Source organism: Cimex lectularius, unplaced genomic scaffold (assembly GCF_000648675.2).
Source record: "Cimex lectularius strain Harlan isolate CLEC.00 unplaced genomic scaffold, Clec_2.1 scaffold226, whole genome shotgun sequence".
NCBI classification, from domain to species: domain Eukaryota; kingdom Metazoa; phylum Arthropoda; class Insecta; order Hemiptera; family Cimicidae; genus Cimex; species Cimex lectularius.
Genome location: NW_019392846.1, coordinates 1,315,871 through 1,337,223, shown reverse-complemented (window position 1 = coordinate 1,337,223; position 21,353 = coordinate 1,315,871). Strand labels below are relative to the sequence as shown.

Here is a 21,353-nt window from a genome sequence, read left to right as displayed (position 1 = left end):
ATAATACAAACTAAAAGTTGCTTAAAAATAATAGCATATCGAGTAAATTGTTTTAAATAAAGTATAAATATCAGGACACAATAAATCTATCTTTATACACGAGCGATAAATGTGTTTTTTTGAAAATCACATTAAAACAAAAAACAGCTTGTTATTAAAAAAAAAATTAAAATTTTTTTCAGCTTTAAAATCAAAAACCCACAATTCACCCACTCTTAATGTAAACTTCTAAAAACAAAATCAGTTAAGTTTGGCGGAATGGCGGTAAATTACGAATAATCAATTTCGAAAAATCCGTTCGCCCCGATTTGAACAAAAAAAAAAAATAATTGACCGAAATGCGAACCGATTCGAAAAATTGTTAATAATCCTCCAGTATTCGTACAGATTGCCCTGAGCTGTCTGGAGGTCTGTACGTCTTGTACGTGATGACAAGACTGCTCTTCAGGAGAGTCCGTTTATTTGCGCTTTATATTCTTGTCCGAAACGTTTGCAGGACCTTCGACGTTGTTATTGCAGGACGAGGAATGTTAGATTTTCCAAGTGAGGAAGATCCGCTTCCAGTCTCTAACTCAGAGCAAGGACACTACAAGTCCGCTGCCGTTGTCACCAACACAGAACCATGCTCTGCTATTGGAAGGTATAGACAACAGAATAGATTTAAGTTAAACTACATCTTTTAAAACATGCAATAAAGTATGTACTTGAATATAAGTCATGCTTTGCTAACCTTTGTCTTTATACTATATTTTTTAATCTAATTTAATTCACTGATTACAATTTATATAAACTCAAATCTGCACTCGCATGTACATTCATACATGCATGTACAGAGTTGAGCCTATCTTTCTGCTTTTGTAATTTACAATAGGCCTCGAGAAGCACTGACCCTGGGTGTTGGCAGTCTATGGTCAGATCTCAGTCTTATCTGTCCAGCCACTGAGGTTTTGGGAGTTGTCTACAGCTAAGTCATTTCAGCCTCCAATGTAATCATTTTCCCATTTACACTCTCACTCACTCTTAAATACATTTTTCCCTATTTACATATCATTAAGGTGATGGAGTACTTAATGTTCCTACACATATTATATATCTAATCTAATTGAGGATGGGGTACTGAATATTCTGCCATCGGCTCTCTAACACAACCCATTCACACTAATCAATCACCTCAATTCATGCAATGGACATGCTAGGGACATAAAACTAACATTACTGTATGTAAGTGATTTTTATATCAGATGGCATTCCTACATGCTCTCTATACGGAGCCAAGGACCAGCTAGGTCAATTCAGCACCAACACATGCAGTTCCCAGATCCGAACCTATTCACACTCTCATTCACTCTTAAATTAGGGTGGTGGAGTACTCTGTATTCTTCCATTATCTGTTAATATCGTAGTTTGCTTTTCTGCTTTTTTTATGTTTTATGTTATCAATGGGTGCAAATGGATTTTACAGTAATAAATCTTACAAAGTAAATAAAATTCTTTTCTGACTTTTATTCATAAATGTATATGGTTGTAGCAATATATCAATTGTAAATATTTTTGCCCCTCGAAAAAAGGTTGGATAAGTTAAACAATTTTTTTTAGGAATGGTTGAAAAATGGTTTGTAGGAATATCAATCATAAATTAATTATGAATTTATTTATTGTTTCTTATAAGATTTGAAGCTTTTTTATTGCTGATAGTAATTGGTAATTTTTCTTCATTTTTTCTTTCCCATCCACCACCCTATACCGTATACTATAAACATACCGTTATATGTATATATACATATGTACTAAATACATGCGTATACATACCATTGAGTCTTTATACCGTTGGAATGGGGTAAGCTAAAAATACCATATTTTCCTTTTTGGCAAGATTTGTCGTAGTGTGCCTCTTCTTGCTGGGCTATCTCTTTATACTTTTTCTTGGTTCTCTGTTGACTGCAATGCTACAATGTGATATATAAATTTTCTTTTTTTTTTACTCAGGGACATACTATCAAAGGGAGGATCAGCTGTGGATGCTGCAATCGCTTCCCTGCTTTGCGAAGGGCTTTGTGGAATGCAGAACATGGGAATTGGAGGCGGTATGTTCATGACAATTTACATCAGAGAGACTGGAGAGGCCATAACACTCGATGCTAGGGAGAGCGCACCAATCGCCAGTGTTAAAGACATGTACAAAGGAAAGCCGACACTTTCAGCAGTTGGCAAGTCTTTCCGTCAATTTTGAAATGTCTTTTTAAGAAACTAGTTTATCTCAGGTCCACTGGCTGTCGCAGTGCCTGGCGAGCTCATGGGCTACTGGGAGGCACACAAACGTTTTGGCAAGTTACCGTGGAAAGATCTCTTCGCTCCAGCTATATCAATGTGTCTGAATGGAATCCCTGTAAATCATAGGCTTGGAGTTTCATTTTCAAGTACTGGGATGGAACAAGAAATACTCGAAAGCCCATCGTTAAGGTATTTATTTATATAATAATAATTTATGTTCAATTAGCTAAAATAAATTATTTGCCTTAATAATTTTTTTCATCTTTATGGCTGTTTCTTTAATTCAAATTTTTTTTACAAGGGAAATCCTTGCACCTAATGGATCATTACCTAAAAGTGGAGATTTGTTGAGGATGCCAACTCTTGCCCAAACCCTTACTACTATCGCCAATGATCCAAACGGTCCCTGGGCTCTCTACAATGGAGTGCTGACCGATGCATTCATCCACGACATCCAAAAACAGGGCGGGATAATAACAAAACAAGACTTATGGGAATACAGGTACCTGCAATTTTCTACTCATCTTAGGTATATTCCAATAAATATTTTACAGTTGCCTACAAATATAGGTAAATCGGTCAGAGCGAAATGGGCATCACCCATCACTCAAAAGCTTGCTGGCGGATACACCCTCCACACTTTACCTCCTCCTGGCTGTGGGGCCGTACTCGCTTTCATCCTTTCGGTGCTTGATGGACAGCTAAAGATTAATCCAAGGCCAAACGCTCATAATTATATGAAAATAGCTGAGGCGTTCAAGTACGGATATGCATTAAGGACAGGCTTGGGCGACCCGGAATTTACAAATGTGTCTGAGGTAAAAAAAAATTATTTTTATTTTAGTTGAAATGAATTTTAACCAATTTCACTTTAAAAGGCTATTTCAAAACTGAATGACAAACATTTTCGGACTTTCATTAAAAAGAAGATAGAAAACACCCAAAATACTAGTTCAAGTATTGATATTTATGGGGCGGACTATTATTTAAAAGATGATCATGGAACTATTAACATCGTTGTACTGGCTCCGAATGGTGATGCTGTTGCAGCAACTAGCACAATAAATACATTGTGAGTATACCTGAATTTACATCTACAGCTAAACTCTATCAAAGCAAAAAAAAAATTCTATATTATATAATTTAAAAAGTACAAATAGTGAAATTTTTATTTCCCTCAATATCTATGTGTTCACTTTGCCAATTCCAAACTGTTGGGAACATTTTTTTATTATTTAACATTTTAATAACTTTTTTTTCAGGTTTGGATCACTAATTGGTTCACCGAGTACAGGTATAATACTTAACAATGAAATGGATGATTTCTCAGCCCCAAACATTGTCAACTCTTTTGGCGTAACTCCATCTCCTGCAAACTTCATCAAGGCTAAGAAGCGACCTTTAAGTTCAGCTTGCCCTTCTATAGTACTAAACTCAGAAGGAGACGTGCGGATAGTGGTTGGGGCAGCCGGTGGCACGCACATCATATCGTCAACTGCACAGGTAAATAAAAGTATACAGGCTGTTAACTATTGATTCACTCTTTTATTTCAGGTAATAATAAACAACCTTTGGTTAAGTCTTAGCATAAAACAGGCGGTCGACATGCCAAGGATTCATCACCAGCTACTACCGATGATCCTCAAATACGAATGTGGTATACCAAAGGTTGGGAACATCAGCTAGATAAATTATGATGATAATTTAAATCGGTTCAATTTTTTAGTGTGTGGTGGATGAATTGACTAACCGCAAGCACAAAATGAAAAAACAATCACCTCATTCTTCAGTAACGGCGATTGCTCAAAGTCATGGGGAAGTAACAGCAATTTATGATTTTCGGAGGGGTGGAAGCACTGCTGGTTTTTGATAATAGAATACTCAAAATATTTTGGAATTTTATTTTTGTAGAATGGATTGATTAATCTGACTATAAAGTTAAACTTAAAATCATTGTCATTTTATGCGATATTGCATCTAATGTTCCAAACTGTGACATAGATGTCATACAAATTTAAATTACAGTAGAGAAGATTCTTAAGGCAATATCAAAACAAATGGATTATCTAATTATTATTTATGTTTTAGTTGATCCTTTTCCTGAACCACAGCAATTATTCATTGATTTTTAGTTTCATCTCAACCACACTTTATATAAATATTATTATTATTTCATTATTTATTATTCATTTCATTTATTTATTAAGGTTTTTAGTTGAGATAAAAAATTCAGTGTCACGAGCGGGATTCGAACCTACGATCTTCGGCTAGATACGCCACTGCTCTACCATTTGAGCTGTGACCTCGATCCACTTGGACACTAACTTCCCATCTCAACCCCACCTTTTGAATTTTTCCTCCTTTTTGCCATTTTTCCCGCTCGTGACACTGACTTTTTTTATTTCAACTAAAAACCTTAATTAATTGAAAGATATTAATTGGTCAAGCGGACCACGAAACTAGTGAAGTTAATAAGTTAAAATGAAGTATATCATCACTAAAGCTTTCTGTGGCCATTTCGTTTGTCGCTGAGAATCAAATAGATTACACATTTGAAAAAATGCAAAAAGGAGGGCAAATTAAAAATAGGTGGGGGTTGAGATGGGAAGTTAGTGTCCTGAGTGGATCAGTAACAATAGCTCAAGTCGTAGAGAAGCGGCATATCTAGCCGAAGGTCGTGGGTTCGAATCCTGCTCATGACACTGACTTTTTTATCTCAACTAAAAACCTTAATTAATTGAATGATATTAATTGGTCAAGGGGACCGCAAAACTAGTGAAGTTAATAAGTTTAAATGAAGTACACCTTCACTAAAGCTCTCTGTGGCCATTTCATTTGTCGCCGAAAAACAAATAGATTACACATTTGAAAAATGGCAAAAAGGAGGGAAAATTCAAAAAGTGGTGTTGAAATGGGAAGTTAGTGTCTGAGAGGATCGAGGTCACGATAGCTCGAATGGTAGAGCAGTGGCATATCTAGCCAAAGATCGTGGGTTCAAATCCCGCTCGTGACACTGAATTTTTTATCTCAACTAAAAACCTTAATTAATTTAAATTATTATTAATATTAGGTTTATAATACATATTAACTAATTAAAACCACGAACAAGTGTTCCGCTTGTAGAGAAAGGTCGCATAGTGTCACAGTCTTTGTGCATGAGAGTAGGTGGTTGGGTCCGTGTTACGATTTTTAAAGTAAACGGCGTATTTCTTTACACTTAATCTGGAAATATTGTATATATTTTTGCTGTCTGCATGAATGGGGTTGTGCGTTTCCATGAATGAGTACATGAGAAAACTATAGAGCATCAAGACCCCATTGGTCCTCTGAGAACACTGAAAGCTGATATGGCTCTATAGTCAGTAGCCAAACCAAAATTTTACAGTATAATTTTATGAATAGTTCAAGGGTCAAAAAATTGTAGAAAAATAAAAATTTACCATCAGCAAGTTAATTAATTTAAATGAAAATAATTACTAAACAAAACATTTATTTATCTTTTAATAGATGTTTAAAATATATATATTTACAATGTACATCAGTGGACTATTAAAATTGTTTTGGTATATACATAACATGTTAAAATTGTTAAATTCTTCTAAAGATATGAGCATCAATTAGATAAATTATAATTTATACATTTACATATTATTATATCATAATTTAATTTTTTTTACATTATCTACTGAGCCGACTATTCTTACAAGTTTATTCACATTTACTCTTGACAGTAACCATTATCATATTCGTCTGATGTATTAAATAAAGTGCACTTACAAATACAGCATTGCCCCTGGAAATGAAAATTAAAAAAATAAAAATTAATGGTTTAAATAAGAAAAAGTTAGAAAGAGGTGAGAACAAACTTACTGTCCCTCTTTAAAATAATCTTTCAGTGTGTTACTAAAGCGTTTAGAAAACTTGACGAACTCCCTCTTTCTCTGTTCGAGTGCTTGCTTGCCTGTTGATCCAGGTATGAAACCTGCGACATCGTTAACAGCATCTAACAGTTTTTTGATTGCGCTTGCGATTTCCCTGAGATTGGAGAAAAACATTTGTATGTAAAAACTTGAATTTTCAGTCTATGATTTTTTAACTAACTTGATGGTCTCTAAAAAGGTCTTTCTGTCCGTTATTTCATCTGGAATCCTGCTCAGAATTTTCTTCAAGGCAGCCGACTTCCTGTTCAACTCTTGGAATGCATCCTCTGACCTTGTCAATCGATACTCGACTGCTATAAACATATAAAAAAGGATGTTAAGAATAGATTTATTTGACTAACCCAACACAGAAAATTGTAAAATGCAGGAACACGCCTGACAGATCAAAACAGCAAGGGTAGTTTAAATGATCAGAAACGACCAAATTAAAAATAATATTACATTTAATATGGGATAAAAAAAATTCCATCTGCCAAAGTATAACTGAATAGTATAACATTTAAAAATCTGTATATTAAACTTTATTAGTAACCTTTCTTAGTAGTGCCAAAAAAATCTAGCATGTTTAATTAAATTTTGAGAGTCACATTTAAGTAGTTCAATAAGCAGGTTTTTGGTAAATGCTGAAAGATTTAAATGTAAATAGCGAATCTCTGATATGATTCATTCATTTATGAAAGTTGAGTCCTCTCTGACAAAAGAATTACACAAAAGACACAATTCATTTTCTGGTGCACCATTCAAAAATTAATCATCAAGAGCCAAAATAGCTCAAGTTGAGATAAACCCTATGAATTATCAATTACTAGCTTAACAATTCATTACTGTGAATTACTTGTTTGTAAACCAAAAATTGTGAAGTAGATCTAGAGGGCAAAATTTTATTTTTAATTGACCTAATATTAGATTGAAAAAAATAGGCCATTCAATGTCATTCTGTACAAAAAATAGCGAATCACATGAGATATCACAGGTGGCCTAGACTATTACAATTTAAACCTCAGACCGTCACAACTGATGACCTCACGGGTTAGTATTTTACAAAACACTGGGGAGTTTCATAAGTTTTAATATGTTAAAATGAATATGTAGTGTACAAAAATAACTGATCTGCAGTAGTCTCTAATAAAACATGTAATTAGGAGTCATTTCAGAGTGATCAAATAATTTTCTTATAAAAAGCAATAAATTTTACAAGTCTGAATTTTAACTGAGACATAATCAGACAAATGAACTACAGACAAACTAATTTAAATGGTGTCAGTGGTTCAAACAGAACCATATACCAATGAAATGAACAATTAAATTTAATAAACACGATTATTATGCATATGCGTATTGGGGGGGGGGGATCATAAAAAAGGCCAGAGTTGGCAGTGGGAATTGAACCCATGTCAGTGGGGTCTATGAGCTGAGAGCCTCTCAAGATAACCACTCGGCTATCACGGTCCCATTATAAAACGTTGAAATAATAAAACATGCTATTAAAGTTGTGTTTATGTTTTAAGTCAATTATTAATCGTTATACCTAGTTATTATGGAAAATATACAAATAAATACAAGTGTCTGGTTTGTTTGTCTTTGAGTATATGTGTAAACAAAACACATGCAAGTTGCCATTTCAAAGGTTTTTCCCAATAAACACCTTGTGGTTTTCACTAGCTTTATAAGTTCTTTTCTATGTATGATTGTGAGATTTTTTTCATTTGATCTGTGGAACGATGAATGTCTAACTTGGTCAATACTTATCATTTTGGTCTGCCTATCCTCATCTGTCAGACACGAACATTTTGGCAACAGGCCAATTTTAGAGTTGGGTACCACATTAAGAAGGCATGATGCCAAAAAGCGTCTGACAGATCAAACTAGCGAAGCTGGTTGTAACCTCTCCAGCCTTACAAAATATTTGCTTTTGCTTTTTACTACCAGTAACAAAAAACTCCATACACACCATCCATGTCTGTTGCAGCGCCTTGTAGCCGTAGCATGCTCTCGTTCATGTTAACGCTAAAGTCTGCATGTTTCATGATACCGACAACAAAGTCAAACGTGAAGCCAGGGTGGACGGCTTCGACCTTCGACAAGGCGGCTCTGAGCGTTTGAGACGCTACTACGTCCCTCCTCTCAAGCTGTAAAAAGGAAGAAAAACTAATATTCCGGCTGAATAAACAGGGACAGTTTGTAACATTTAAAAAACTCGGTTTGATCTTTTACCTGAGAGAGGATAGGTCTGATCAGGACGGGCATGATGAGTGATGTAACTGGAGTTTCTTCTCCCATTGTCATTGTTGAGATATTTATGTCTAAAATTTGGCACGAAAATCCTGGAAGAGAGGTCGGCTAAGCTAGCATTTGAACGATTTACTGGTGGCGAAGTTCTCCTGGCTTCGGTTCTTCTCCTAGCGTAGGACGGGCCCGAAACGTCGACGTGCTCAATTCGGTTTAAATTAAAAAAATACGCCTAGCCCGATGGAAAGACAAGCTAGAAATAACAATAAAAGTCTAGAAAGGTAGAGAATCGGATAAGTACCGTAATAGTAAACTTCACCAAAACATGAGACCAGTGTAACCACCCGGCCAACAAAAGTTTCCCTGTTCCACTCAAAACTTTTAAACCCTCTCACTTTTTTTACCCTTTTTTAAAAGTGAATTCGGTGAAAGTAAAATTTTTGTCTCACAAACTTATTTTAAATTGTGAATAAAATAAAAGTGAAGACCTGCGATGATTAACAGTTGATGATTGGGATCAGGTATGTGGTACAAAATGAAGTTGTATCTTTTTTGCCAAGTTTTCGGCTTTTTATTTCTACTTCAGGGCTCGATGTTTAGTTCAAAAAACAAACAAAAATAAATAAATAAAATGAAAATAAAAGCTGCACGATTAGGTACTTCGGCCATTTTTTGTTCTTATGTTTTTACTTTATACAATATTTAGTTTTTACCGGATAACAAATAAATAATTTAAAAAATAAATAACTTAATAAATAAGAAATCGTGAGATGCGGTCTGGTGTGATGTAGGTTTTAGTAAAACATTTTCTTTATCGTGCCAACGTTTCGATCTTTATTGAGATCCTCTTCAGGGCCTGGGATTTACAAACATTGTACATTTAACAAATACATGTAGGATGTGGAAAAAAGTGAATTTATACAATGCAAAACATATATTTTTTATATTCAATCAAAGTATTTAATTACTTATTAAGTTATTTATTTGTTAACCGGTAAAAACTTATTTTTTTAAGCTAATTATTCAGGGAGGAAGGCTTAATAAAAAGGGAAAACTTGGCAGAAAAGACACTACTTCATTTTGGACCAATCATCAATTGAAAATAAATATTGTTTCCGCAATGTTACACGGTGAAATATCTATCCTATAAATTTATTTCTACTGTTCGTCTAATTAATTTAATTTCCTCTTGGAATCATAAAATTACAACCTGTCGATAAATAACACATTTTTGTCCAACATTGACCTATGGATATGTTATGTATTTTTGAAATTTAGTATATCAGCCTATATATTCAAATGATTACAAATCTAATGGATTTTTATATAATATTTATTTGTGTGGTGATTAGTGACCGTTAGTCGATGATTATTCAGAAATCGTGAGATGCGGTCTGGTGTGATGTAGGTTTCATAAAAACATTTTCTTATCGTGCCAACGTTTCGGTCTTCAGAGATCATCTTCAGGGCCTGGGATTTACATTGTTTAAATTTAACAAAAACATAGAGGAATAGGAGTAGAAATATTTTGATTGAAAAAAAACAAAACATTTTTTTGCATTGTATAAATTAACTTTTTTCCACATCCTACATGTTTTTGTTAAATTTAAACAATGTTTGTAAATCCCAGGCCCTGAAGATGATCTCATTAAAGATCGAAACGTTGGCACAATAAAGAAAATGTTTTTATGAAACCTACATCACACCAGACCGCATCTCACGATTTCTGAATAATAATATGTATTTAATTATGTCAATATACATGTTATCACTTTATTAGACAATTTTTTTAGCTAATAGTCACAATATACAATTTTTGTATATTTAATTGCTTTGTATAGTTAACAATACCAGCTTTTTGAACTATTTAGTTATTCGAAATTTACTATTTTTGGGCAAGGTGTGTGTTTTTTTAATAGTTTGCCCAAAATTACAAGACTTGTTTCCAATTTTTTTTAATTAACGAACTTTTTGCTAAATAGAAGAAGAGTAAATATTTTGAAATTATAAAAGAGAGAAAAAAGAGGGGAAAATACTTTAGCATGGGAGAAACGTATGGCATCATTTGTCCGCTTTCGACGGGAGAAGTTTCAACAAAGGCCAGTCCGAGCCGAGTCGGACTCTCACCGAGTAGAAGATCAGCAGGTCTTTTTTTGTCGGAGGCAGCAGCCTTCCCGAAGCGAGCAGGTCTCGTCAGTTGCACTTTGGGACGGATAAGCAGGAAAGAGCGAAGCAGCTCGGACGTCGCCTCCCCGCCCCGTCGTCGCTCGGCTTTTCGACTTGTGATGTATTTTCGACCTCACCCGGCCGATTCGAGATGGCATCGGGTGCGAGCATGAAAATGGATGTTGATAATCCTCTGGTTCTGAAACGATCCTCGAGTGCGCCTATGATCAACGAATTGAACAATTCGCCGTCCTCGCAGAGCCCCCAGAGCCATCCGACCAATAGGTAAGCCAATTCTCGCCTAGACGAACGACTCTCGGGGTAACCCAGTACCCTACAGACGAGATGGATTAAAAGGTTTTTTTCCTTCTTAAAGCTCAGACTTAAAAATTGTGCACTTTAGCGTTGGTGCTTAGCGTTTCTACAGGGATCGCAGTCGTTTTCACAACGCCGGCCCCTCAATTTTAAGACCTCGGACAGAAATTCATCCTAAAATGTGGGAAGAAACGTGTGTCCGACCTATTCCGATTTTTCCTAAATGCAAAAAGCATATAAAACGACTAGTACATGGATAGATAGTACTGGCTTAGTATCGGGGTTATAAGCAGGGAGAGGCAAGGCACTGACTCGTCCCAGTTGGATTCCTACACAGGGGCCGTTTAAAGTATTGACAAATGTAATGCTAACACATGACCCCCATCTCTCACGACCATTTGTCACTTGATTTCACAGAATCATACAAATAACCGAAGATAACGAAATGCATCTGAATTAACATCCACCCTTTTATGATTTTACCTTAACACAATAAGCACATAAAATTATAACAATTTGCTTAGAAAACACTGGTTTGGCATCAGGGTGATAAGGGGGGAGAGCCAGAGGTAAGAATGGCTTGTCCCAGTTAGAGTTCTCCACCCTATATCTTATCCACTAAAGGCACTGACAGACAAACATAAAGCCAAAAATGCACCTTATAAAAGAGACTTGATTTTGCAGAATCACACAGATACATTGAAAATGGTGAAATGCTTAGATGCGTCTGAATTAACATCCATCCACATTTTTTCCCTTATTTAGCTTGGCATCAGGGTTATAAGCAGGGTTAGGCGTGTGCACCCCCACCTTTCACGACCATTTGACACTTGATTTCACAAAATCACACAAATAACTGAAGATAACAAAATGCATCTGAATTAACATCCAACCTTTTAACACAATAAGCACATAAAATTATAACAACATGATTAGAAAACACTGATTTGGCATCAGGGTTATAAGCAGGGAGAGCCAGAGGTAAGACTGGCTTGTTCCGGTTAGATTTCTCCACTCTGTATCTTATCCACTAAAGGCACTGACAAACAAACATAAAACCAAAAAATGTATAGTATTTTTCTCAACCTTATAAAAGAGACTTGATTTTGCAGAATAACACAGACACATTGAAAATGGTGAAATGCTGAGATGCGTCTGAATTCCATCCACATTTTTTCCTTGTTTGGCTTGGCATCAGGGTTATAAGCAGGGTGAGGCGTGTGCACCCCCACCTCTCACAACCATTTGACACTTGATTTCACAGAATCACATAAATAACTGAAGATAACGAAATGCATCTGAATTAACATCCACCCTTTTATGATTTTACCTTAACACAGTAAGCACATAAAATTATAACAACGTGACTAGAAAATACTGGTTTGGCATCAGGGTTATAAGCAGGGAGAGCCAGAGGTAAGACTGGTTTGTCCCAGTTAGATTTCTCCACCCTGTATCTTATCCACTAAAGGCACTGACAAACAAACAAAAAGCCAAAAAATGCATCTTATTCTTCAAAACCTTATAAAAGAGACTTGATTTTGCAGAATCACAGACACATTGAAAATGGTAAAATGCTGAGATCGACGATGGTGAAATTAACATCCATCGAGATTTTTTTCCCTTATTTGGCTTGGCATTAGGGGTATAAGCAGGGTGAGGCGTGTGCACCCCCACCTTTCACGACCATTGACACTTGATTTCACAGAATCACACAAATAACTGAAGAAAACGAAATGCATCTGAAATAACAACAACTAGAAAACACTGGTTTGGCATCTGGGTTATAAGCAGGGAGAGCCAGAGGTAAGGCTGGCTTGCTCCAGTTAGATTTCTCCAACCTGTATATTATCTACTAAAGGCACTGACAAACAAACATAAAACCAAAAAATGCATCGCATTCTTCACAACCTTATAATAGATACTTCAGTTTGCAGAATCACACAGACACATTGAAAATGATGAAATGCTGAGATGCATCTGAATTAACATCCATCCACATTTTTTCCTTATTTGGCTTGGCATCAGGATTATAAGGAGGGTGAGGCGTGTGCACCCCCACCTCTCATGACCATTTGACACTTGATTTCACAGAATCACACAAATACTCTGAAGATAAAGTTATAAGCAAGGAGAGGCAATACACCGGCTTGTTCCAGTAAGATTTCTATATCGATGGTCTTATCCACTAAAGGCACTGACAAACAAACATAATGCCAGCACATACATCTCGCACCACCCGACCATTTAAAAGACCTTGATTTCACAAAATCACACAAATACACTGAAGAGGGCAAAATGCTGAAATATGTTTGAATTAACATCCATCCATCCTTTTTTGATTTTTCCTTAACACAATAAGCACATAAAATTATAACAACATGAATAGAAAACACTGGCTTGGAATCAGTGTTATAAGCAGGGGGAGGCAAGACTGGCTTGTTCCAGTTAGACTTCTGTGCTCTATGTCTTATCCACTAAAGGCGCTGACAAACAAACATAATGCCAGTCCATGACCCCACCCTTCACAACCTTATAAAAGAGACAAAGTGACTTGATTTTTCAGAATTACATAGACACATTAAAGATGGTGAATTGCATCTCAATTAACATCCATCCACTTTTTTCCTTATTTGGCTTGGCATCAGGGTTGTAAGCAGGGAGAGGCAAGACACTGACTTGTCCCAGTTAGATTTCTTTACCCTATGTCTTATCCACTAAAGGCACTGACAAAAAAACAATGCCAAACATGCACCTCTCACGACCATTTGACACTGGATTTCACAGAATCACACAAATACACTGAAGATGGTGAAATGCTGAAGTGCATCGGAATTAATAACCATTCACCTTTTTTTTCTTATTCGGCTTGGCATCAGGGATATAAGCATGGAGAGGCAAGACTAGTTTGTTCCAGTTAGGTTTCTCCACCCTATGTCTTGTCCACTAAAGGCACTAGCAAACAACCATAATGCCAGTACATGCACTGCACCCTTATAAAAGAGACCTGATTTTGCAGTATCACCCAGTCTGACAGAAAATGCTGACACATATCTCAACGTTCATCCACCCTTTTGGGATTTTCCCTTAACACAATTTAGGGAGATTTAATTTCATTTGTATGTATAACTAGATAAGTGTCGGTCTGAGCTGTGATAAGTAGCAACAAGTCCAGATAAATTTAAATAAATTAAAACACCTATTTACTAAGACATACATTGAATTTGATGAAATGTTAACACAATTAAAAAAATAAATAATAATAAAGCTCAAGATCAATCCTGTATCCTGCTGGGACATTTCAAGGTGCAAATCGCTTAAAAATATCTGATTTTGGGCAAAACTCTTGGTTGCTAGAGTTTTTGAAGGAGATGATATCATCAACAAACATCTTTCTTCTTTTTTTTCTGGGCTGTTTTTTTTATTTTATTTAGTTTAATTTTAATTTTATTTATTTATTACTTCATTTAGGATATGTTTGAGCTAATCAGACCCATGCCCTTTTTACTTGTTTTATTGAAAAGATGGATTTCGGGGGCATTTTTGATTCAGAAACACAAAAATTTTTGAAGTTTTTTCAGAGGGTCTACGGAAGAGGTCAACACAGAGAAAAACTTCCTTTCGGTTTTCACCGAGCTTTCGACAGTTTTTATACTCTCATCTTCAGGGCTTGTTTTATTATGATATAAAAACAACAATTAAAACATGAAAAAACAAATGCCCAAAAATTGAAAATTTTTATATATCTTACTTAAACCTTAATGGGGAAATAAAAAGACATGGTGTCGTGGGCACAGAAGTATATTACGTTTTTTTTTCTTTTTTGTGCTCAGCATAAAAAAAAAGTAATGTACTTCTGTGCCCACGACACCATGTCTTTTTATTGGTAAAAAAAAGTAAAAAGCACATGGATCTGATTAGTTAGATTAAGGTTATAAGCAGGTGCATTAAGTCCCCAAAAAAATTTCCTGTTGCAGAATTGCTTGATCTTTATTGAAGAATTTTACTGTAGAATAAATCTCAGTATACATACTAAACATACAAACCCTCTTCTATCGGTAAACCTAAGGTTGAGGCACTTGACTTTGGTACACTAGTTATGTTTGTTAGTATTGTTCAAAACTTTTCTCTTGGAATTTAGATAAAATTTGTATAAATATTCACACTTGGTTTGGCTTTGGGCATCTTACATGTGAGGATCTAATAATATTAGATGAAGTTCTGGAAATCAAATTTTTTAAGATAGTGACTTATTGGTGTTTGAAGTTTTACTTTTAAAACATTATGAGTGATAGCATATAGCCCTGGTATGAAGTCTTGAATAAATAAGTAAGGGCATCTGATTGAGGATCGGAGTTCCCAGCATTGGAACGTCCTTGTTCTTTTCTGGTAGGATCAAATTAATTATTCATTTTAAGCAAAATTAATTTGTCACCACAATCTTCTCATACATTGGTTAATTTTCGAAATTAGTAATAACATTGACATTTATAGATAAAGCTATTTTTCAATAATGACCATGATGCCAGGTCTTGCACTATATATATTTATAAAGATGAAAGGTATTTTGCTAAAACAACAAATAAGCTGTCGAGAATAAAGCTCAGGACCAGCTGGAACAATATCAGAAGTACAGCTCACATTCAAAACCCTTATTTCTTGGCAAACTCTGCAAAATTTTGGTAGAATTGCTTGGAAATATCAAATTTGCAATGATACTTTAACATCAGGCAAGTTTCCTAAGGGGTCAAATCGTTTACAACTTACCATACTCTATGGTTTTTGCCTTTGAAAAAAAATAATCTAACTACCAAGTTTTCCTTAATTGTGGCTGAAAGTCCGCAAGTAGCAAAACTGCTGGTATTCCATCATTTTATATATAATTGTAGTTAGAATTTATTTCCTTGTGGCCATGCTTATTTAAAGACGTACAACGGATTTTGTTTTTTATTATTACAAAATTAGTGCAGAAATTTTCATGAGTTTTTTTCCATCTGTAATTTATATTCTGGCAAGTTCAAGACCTATGAGGAGATTTATGATGAAAATGAAAACCGTAGTTGGTTGAAAAAAACATAAAATGTTGAATATCTGCAAAAGGGTTGAGAATCGGATCATGGTTCGAACTAACTTTTTTTGTTACATTGGAGGTGTAGAAACAAACAATTAGTCGTACAAGTAGCTGATTACCCTGTATAATAACTTCATAATAATCTGTTATATTAATTAATTATACTTTTTATCTAGGTCTTGGTGGAGATGCAAAAGCTAGTGTGACGAGCAGGATTCGAACCTTTGGCTCAATACGCCGCTGCTTTACTACTTGGGCTATAGTGACTTTGATCCACTCCTACATTCCTCATCTCAACCTACAACCTTTTGAATTTTCCTTCTTTTTTTCGTCATATTTTCAATTTTACCATTTTTCATCTCAGTTAAGTCCTTATATAAAACGTATAATTAATTAAAATAAGCAACTAAGAGCACCAGTTGATAAACTACATTTTGTTTTTGAATTCTATAAAATGGATAATTATTAGATGTAGAGAATTATGCTCTGGGTCAATAACATGCTTTCTGGAACAGGCCGAAGTACGAATAACATTGAAAACATTTTGTTTTTGGCAGAAACTATGATAACACTGCTACTAAGAGTTCATAGGCTTTTTCTAAATATTATTTTCTTCATTTTGAAGGGCTATTAGACAAAATCCTCTTTTTTCATGTAGAAACTAGTAAAAATTGTTGTTTGGGATGTAAAATTTTTAGGAAGTGTAAGATATAATGTAAAAATTATTAGAAATGTATAAAACATCCTTTAGTCCTTAAAATATATTTATTTAGAAATTGTGAGATGCGGTCTGGTGTGATGTAGGTTTCAGAAAAATGTTTTCTTTATCGTGCCAACGTTTTGATCTTTATTGAGATCATCTTCAGGGCCTGGGATTTACAAACATTGTTTACATATAACAATTACATTAGGATGTGGAAAAAAGTGAATTTATACAATGCAAAATATATTTTTTATATATTCAATCAAAGTATTTCTACTCACTCAAAGTGTTTGTCTTCTGTGTAATTGTGCCATTCTTGCATGTCGTGTCGAGAGTGCCAGTGAGATTTTGCTATTTTATATTCATATGCGTTGAATTTTGAATGGGAGGGAAAGGAAGTTGGTGTAGAAAAGACATTTTTGTATAAGGCGTCGGCTTCTTTGATGTGAAAAGAGCCGCCGAAGGGAAAAAATGTGTTGTAATGGTTCGGCCAGATTATCCTTTCAGGATTATATAGAAAGGGATAAATAGGAAAAGGAAAGCTAAATTGTTGGGAAATTAGACTATGTGAAAAATATTTGATGTGTGGAATGTAATGTGATGATATAGGTATGTTATCTGTACTGAATTTGATTAATGATATTGGCATAGCTGCGACTGAGTTTACATGTATCTGTTCTGTAATTGATGCTGTGTTTATCTCTGTTGATATAAACCATTTCTAAGAAATTACATTTATGCTTGTTTTGTTCTGTGTATAATACTTTTGGATTTTTGAAGTCGAAATTGTGTTGGTGTTCAAGATGGTGGGTAGCGAGTGCTGTAGGATTTTGCTTAGGTTTTTTGCAATCTTAGATATGTTACTTTACTCTCTTGTCCAGATATTGGGATGTAAGACCAATGTAAGTTGCCGGACAGTTTAAACAGTTGATCTTGTAGATTATGTCAGATTTATTTGTTATTGGTGTGGGAATTATCTAAATAAATTTTTTTCTAAATAAATATCGATTAACGGTCACTAATCACCACACCTTAAGATATATTTTTTGATTTTGTATTTTTTTACAGAGAACCAATTGCAATGTCTACAATATGTCCTTCTGGAGTTGTTCGGACAAGACGGTTCAGCACCAGTTGCACCCCTTTATCTGGACCTTCGTCGCCGAAAATGACTCACAGGGTGAACCAGCTAAGGAGAGAAGAGAGTGTGGATGTCCTCGGGAGAGAAGCTGCCCACGAACGGGAGCTTAACTCCGCCATGGCTATGTCTCAATCTTGGGAAGACCTGACACTCGTTACCGAACCAAATAAGGTAAGAGTATCTATATAAAATTATTTACAAAACCTTTTATATATTTTTTTTTCTCTTTTAGAATGAAGAAGGCAATAATTCAAAAACTGGAAAAGTAGATCCGCTTAACCTCTCTATAGCTAGTGCTGGCTGCACACCACCTTTAAGATCAACTCCTTCACCTACAACGCCTTTAAGGCATTTTACAACATTTAAAACTAGCCTTACACCAAGTCCAACTAGTAAATTTAGGTAAATTTCCGGATTATTTAATTTTATAATTTAAATAATCAGCATATGTAACACTATTGTATTTCAGAAGGAGTCAAAGTCCTATCGGATTGAAGCCATCTTCTCTTGGCAATTCTGTAAAAAGAAAATTTGAACTAGAAGAAAATGAACCTCCAGCAAAAAGATTTAGCAGTTTAATTATTCAGCAAGCAAGGTAAATAAAGAACAAAGCTTGTAAATACAGTAGAATCGAGGTTCAGTAGTCTTTGGGATTCAATTAACCCAGGGTGTGCGTGCTAGTAGTTTTTTCTTTTGCAAGAAAATGTGTTGCATTAACAACAGTAAAAAAATATTAATAATAACTCATGTGAAAAGCCTGAAAAAAATATCCACTGAGTTCAGAATTGGCAAGCAAATTGTTCACGATACATTGAAGAAGACCTGATCAGTTCGTCGATTTAAAAAATTAAAAATGAAGTCTAAGGTCAAATTCAGCACCCAGTAGACTTTTCAAATTGTTTTACATCATTTGTTGGTCTGTCAGACATGTGTCAGCGTTTTACTACTAAAAGTGTTTACACAGAAAATGTAAAATGCCAAAAAGCATTTGACAACCAAATCAGTGAGGATAGGCAGACCAAAATTGGTCCATAACAACCAAACTACATATTCTTCATGCTACAGATCCCATATTTCAAAATATTTAAATGTACAGGGTTTTATTTAAATGTACCAGTTATGGTTCAAAGAACTAGATTATTACACCAAAGTACTATGTAAATATTATAAATTGTTTTTGTTGTAGGTTTGAGCCTGTTGATATTCCCAGCAGGGGCACTAAATGTTTTGACAAGATCCAAACGAACCAGGAAACAGCTTGTGCCCAGTCTGGGGGTGGCGGCACTCCAGACTAACATGTTGCCAAGTCAGCTTCAATTTATCTCTAGTCTTTTATAATTTTGTAAATACCATGAATAATCTCTCCTGTTATCTATGCTCCAACCCCATCTGTTTTGTATAATGTAATCCATGTTTTTTTTTCTTTTAATGAATAAATTTCCTCGATTGTTGCCAAAACAGGTTAAGTTTACGGAAATGCATGTTCTAGATCTTTATTTAAATTCATGTTTACCATTTTCATCTGTTAATTTAAAAATTTTGTTTTCTTTTGTATGCAAATAAATTGATTACATACAACGTTCAGTATCATAAACTTTAATTTGTAGTTAGTTCAGTACTTTTGTAATGTTCAATTTACATTAAAAAAACCTACATTTGAAATAATAATTATTCTTAACTTTTATCTACCCAATTTCGCTCGAATTTTTTGACAATATTTTACTTTAATAGGTCCCTTCAATCTAATGGAAAAAAAACACCTTTCATACTGAATCATTATTAAATCTTTGTTTTTTTATATAATTCCATGTAATACTGTCTTCCATGTAATTTAATTATTAAATGAGAAATGCACTTTTCTCTTTTAATGTCATCACATTTTCATAGTTCCCTATTAAATACTGCGATACAGACCTTAACGTTTGTTACATCAGCGATTTGTATATATTATGTATAGTGAATCTAATTATAAAAGCCGAAGTAATAAAAAACAATCATGAAATGTAAATTGCAATATAAATTAAATTACACAAATAAGCAAGTTCCTCTTAGCTTTTAACCTACTGTGACTGACAAATTAGTTTTTATTTAATTACAAATAAAAAAGTACATGAATCTTGATTTTTTATACCTACTCATTCTTCCCTTGAACTGAGTCAATTTTAATTAATTTACTATGTGAACCACTTCTAATAATAATAAAGGGTTGACAAACAGCTGAGGTCATCGCTCTGCCTTTTTACTTCTTTTTCTGATCTTAAACCCATATTTTTCAACATGCAGCCATTTGAGCATAATATTACTGACTCTGCTTTTATATAAAAACTTAGTCCATCCAAAAATGATAGCCTCTCATTTGTACATCAGATTGTGAACTACAATCACCACAGACCTAGAAGTCTGATCCCTCACTCTTCTAGAGTACGATATTTCTCAGGGTGGGGTTGAACCTATTCCATTCTTGCTAATTACTTCGTTTTACTATGCAAATGTCACACATTCACCCAAGAATTCTCAATATTGGGGCACCCATTCTATTCTCTCTAATTATTCAGAAATCGTGAAATGCGGTCTGGTGTGATGTAGGTTTCAGAAAAACATTTTCTTTATCGTGCCAACGTTTCGATCTTTATTGAGATCATCTTCAGGGCCTGGGATTTACAAACATTGTTTACATTTAACAAATACATTTAGGATGTGGAAAAGTGAATTTATACAATGCAAAATATATTTTTTATATTCAATCAAAGTATTTCTACTCACTCAAAGTGTTTGTCTTCTGTGTAATTGTGTCATTCTTGCGTGTCGTGTTGAGAGTGCCAGTGAGATTTTGCTGTTTTATGTTTATATACGTTGGATTTTGAAGGGGTGGGGAAGGAAGTCGGTATAGAAAAGACATTTTTGAATAAGGCGTCGGCTTCTTTGAGGTGAAAAGAGCCGACGAAGGGAAAAAAACGTTGGTAATGGTTCGGTCAGATTATCCTTTCAGGATTATATAGAAAGGGATAAATAGGAAAAGGAAAGCTAAATTGCTGGACAATTAGACTATGTGAAAAATATTTGATTGTGGAATGTAATGTAATGATATATGTATGTTATCTATATTGAATTTGATTAATGATATTGGCGTAGCTGCGACTGAGTGTACATGTATCTGTTCTGTAATTGATGCTGTGTTTAACTCTGTTGATATAAACTATTTCTAAGAAATTATGTTTATGTTTGTTTTGTTATGTATTTAATATTTTGGATTTTTGAAGTCGAAATTGTGTTGGTGTTCAAAATGGTGGGTAGCGAGTGCTGTAGGATTTTGCTTGGGTTTTTTGCAATCATAGATGTGTTGCTTTACTCTCTTGTCCAGATATTGGGATGTAAGACCGATGTAAGTTGCTGGACAGTTTAAACAGTTGATCTTGTAGATTACGTCAGATTTATTTGTTATTGGTGTGAGATCTTTAATTTTGAAAAAAAGTGTTTGGATTGTTTTATAATTTTTGAAAGCTAGAAGATTCTCTC

The 21,353-nt window shown here is 34.5% G+C and overlaps 3 protein-coding genes across 5 annotated transcripts; 2 read left to right on the top strand and 1 right to left on the bottom strand.

The window, feature by feature from the left end:
* Positions 1-3: 3 nt before the first annotated feature.
* LOC106666982 (glutathione hydrolase 1 proenzyme-like) lies at positions 4-4,161 on the top strand. 2 transcript variants are annotated; one of them, XM_014394553.2, is made up of 10 exons: positions 4-408; positions 497-640; positions 1,987-2,207; positions 2,262-2,460; positions 2,573-2,773; positions 2,855-3,089; positions 3,150-3,343; positions 3,534-3,774; positions 3,826-3,939; positions 3,998-4,161. In XM_014394553.2, exons 2-10 carry the CDS (start codon positions 528-530, stop codon positions 4,139-4,141), a joined length of 1,662 nt encoding a protein of 553 aa, XP_014250039.1. In that variant the 5' UTR covers positions 4-408; positions 497-527; the 3' UTR covers positions 4,142-4,161. The 2 variants fall into 2 exon arrangements, with proteins under 2 accessions (XP_014250039.1, XP_014250038.1); XM_014394552.1 differs by having other exon boundaries at positions 155-640.
* A 1,805-nt stretch (positions 4,162-5,966) lies between these two features.
* Positions 5,967-8,785, bottom strand: LOC106666998 (programmed cell death protein 10). The gene is made up of 5 exons (XM_014394584.2): positions 8,427-8,785; positions 8,164-8,341; positions 6,373-6,505; positions 6,142-6,306; positions 5,967-6,064 (listed from the first exon to the last, which is right to left on the bottom strand). The coding sequence occupies exons 1-5, from the start codon at positions 8,496-8,498 to the stop codon at positions 5,980-5,982; spliced, it is 633 nt and encodes a 210-aa protein (XP_014250070.1). The 5' UTR covers positions 8,499-8,785; the 3' UTR covers positions 5,967-5,979.
* A 1,632-nt stretch (positions 8,786-10,417) lies between these two features.
* LOC106666997 (protein FAM122A) lies at positions 10,418-19,958 on the top strand. 2 transcript variants are annotated; one of them, XM_014394583.2, is made up of 5 exons: positions 10,418-10,892; positions 17,765-18,008; positions 18,070-18,239; positions 18,310-18,432; positions 19,024-19,952. In XM_014394583.2, the coding sequence occupies exons 1-5, from the start codon at positions 10,759-10,761 to the stop codon at positions 19,130-19,132; spliced, it is 780 nt and encodes a 259-aa protein (XP_014250069.1). In that variant the 5' UTR covers positions 10,418-10,758; the 3' UTR covers positions 19,133-19,952. The 2 variants fall into 2 exon arrangements, with proteins under 2 accessions (XP_014250069.1, XP_014250067.1); XM_014394581.2 differs by having other exon boundaries at positions 10,582-10,892; positions 18,307-18,432; positions 19,024-19,958.
* Positions 19,959-21,353: the final 1,395 nt, after the last annotated feature.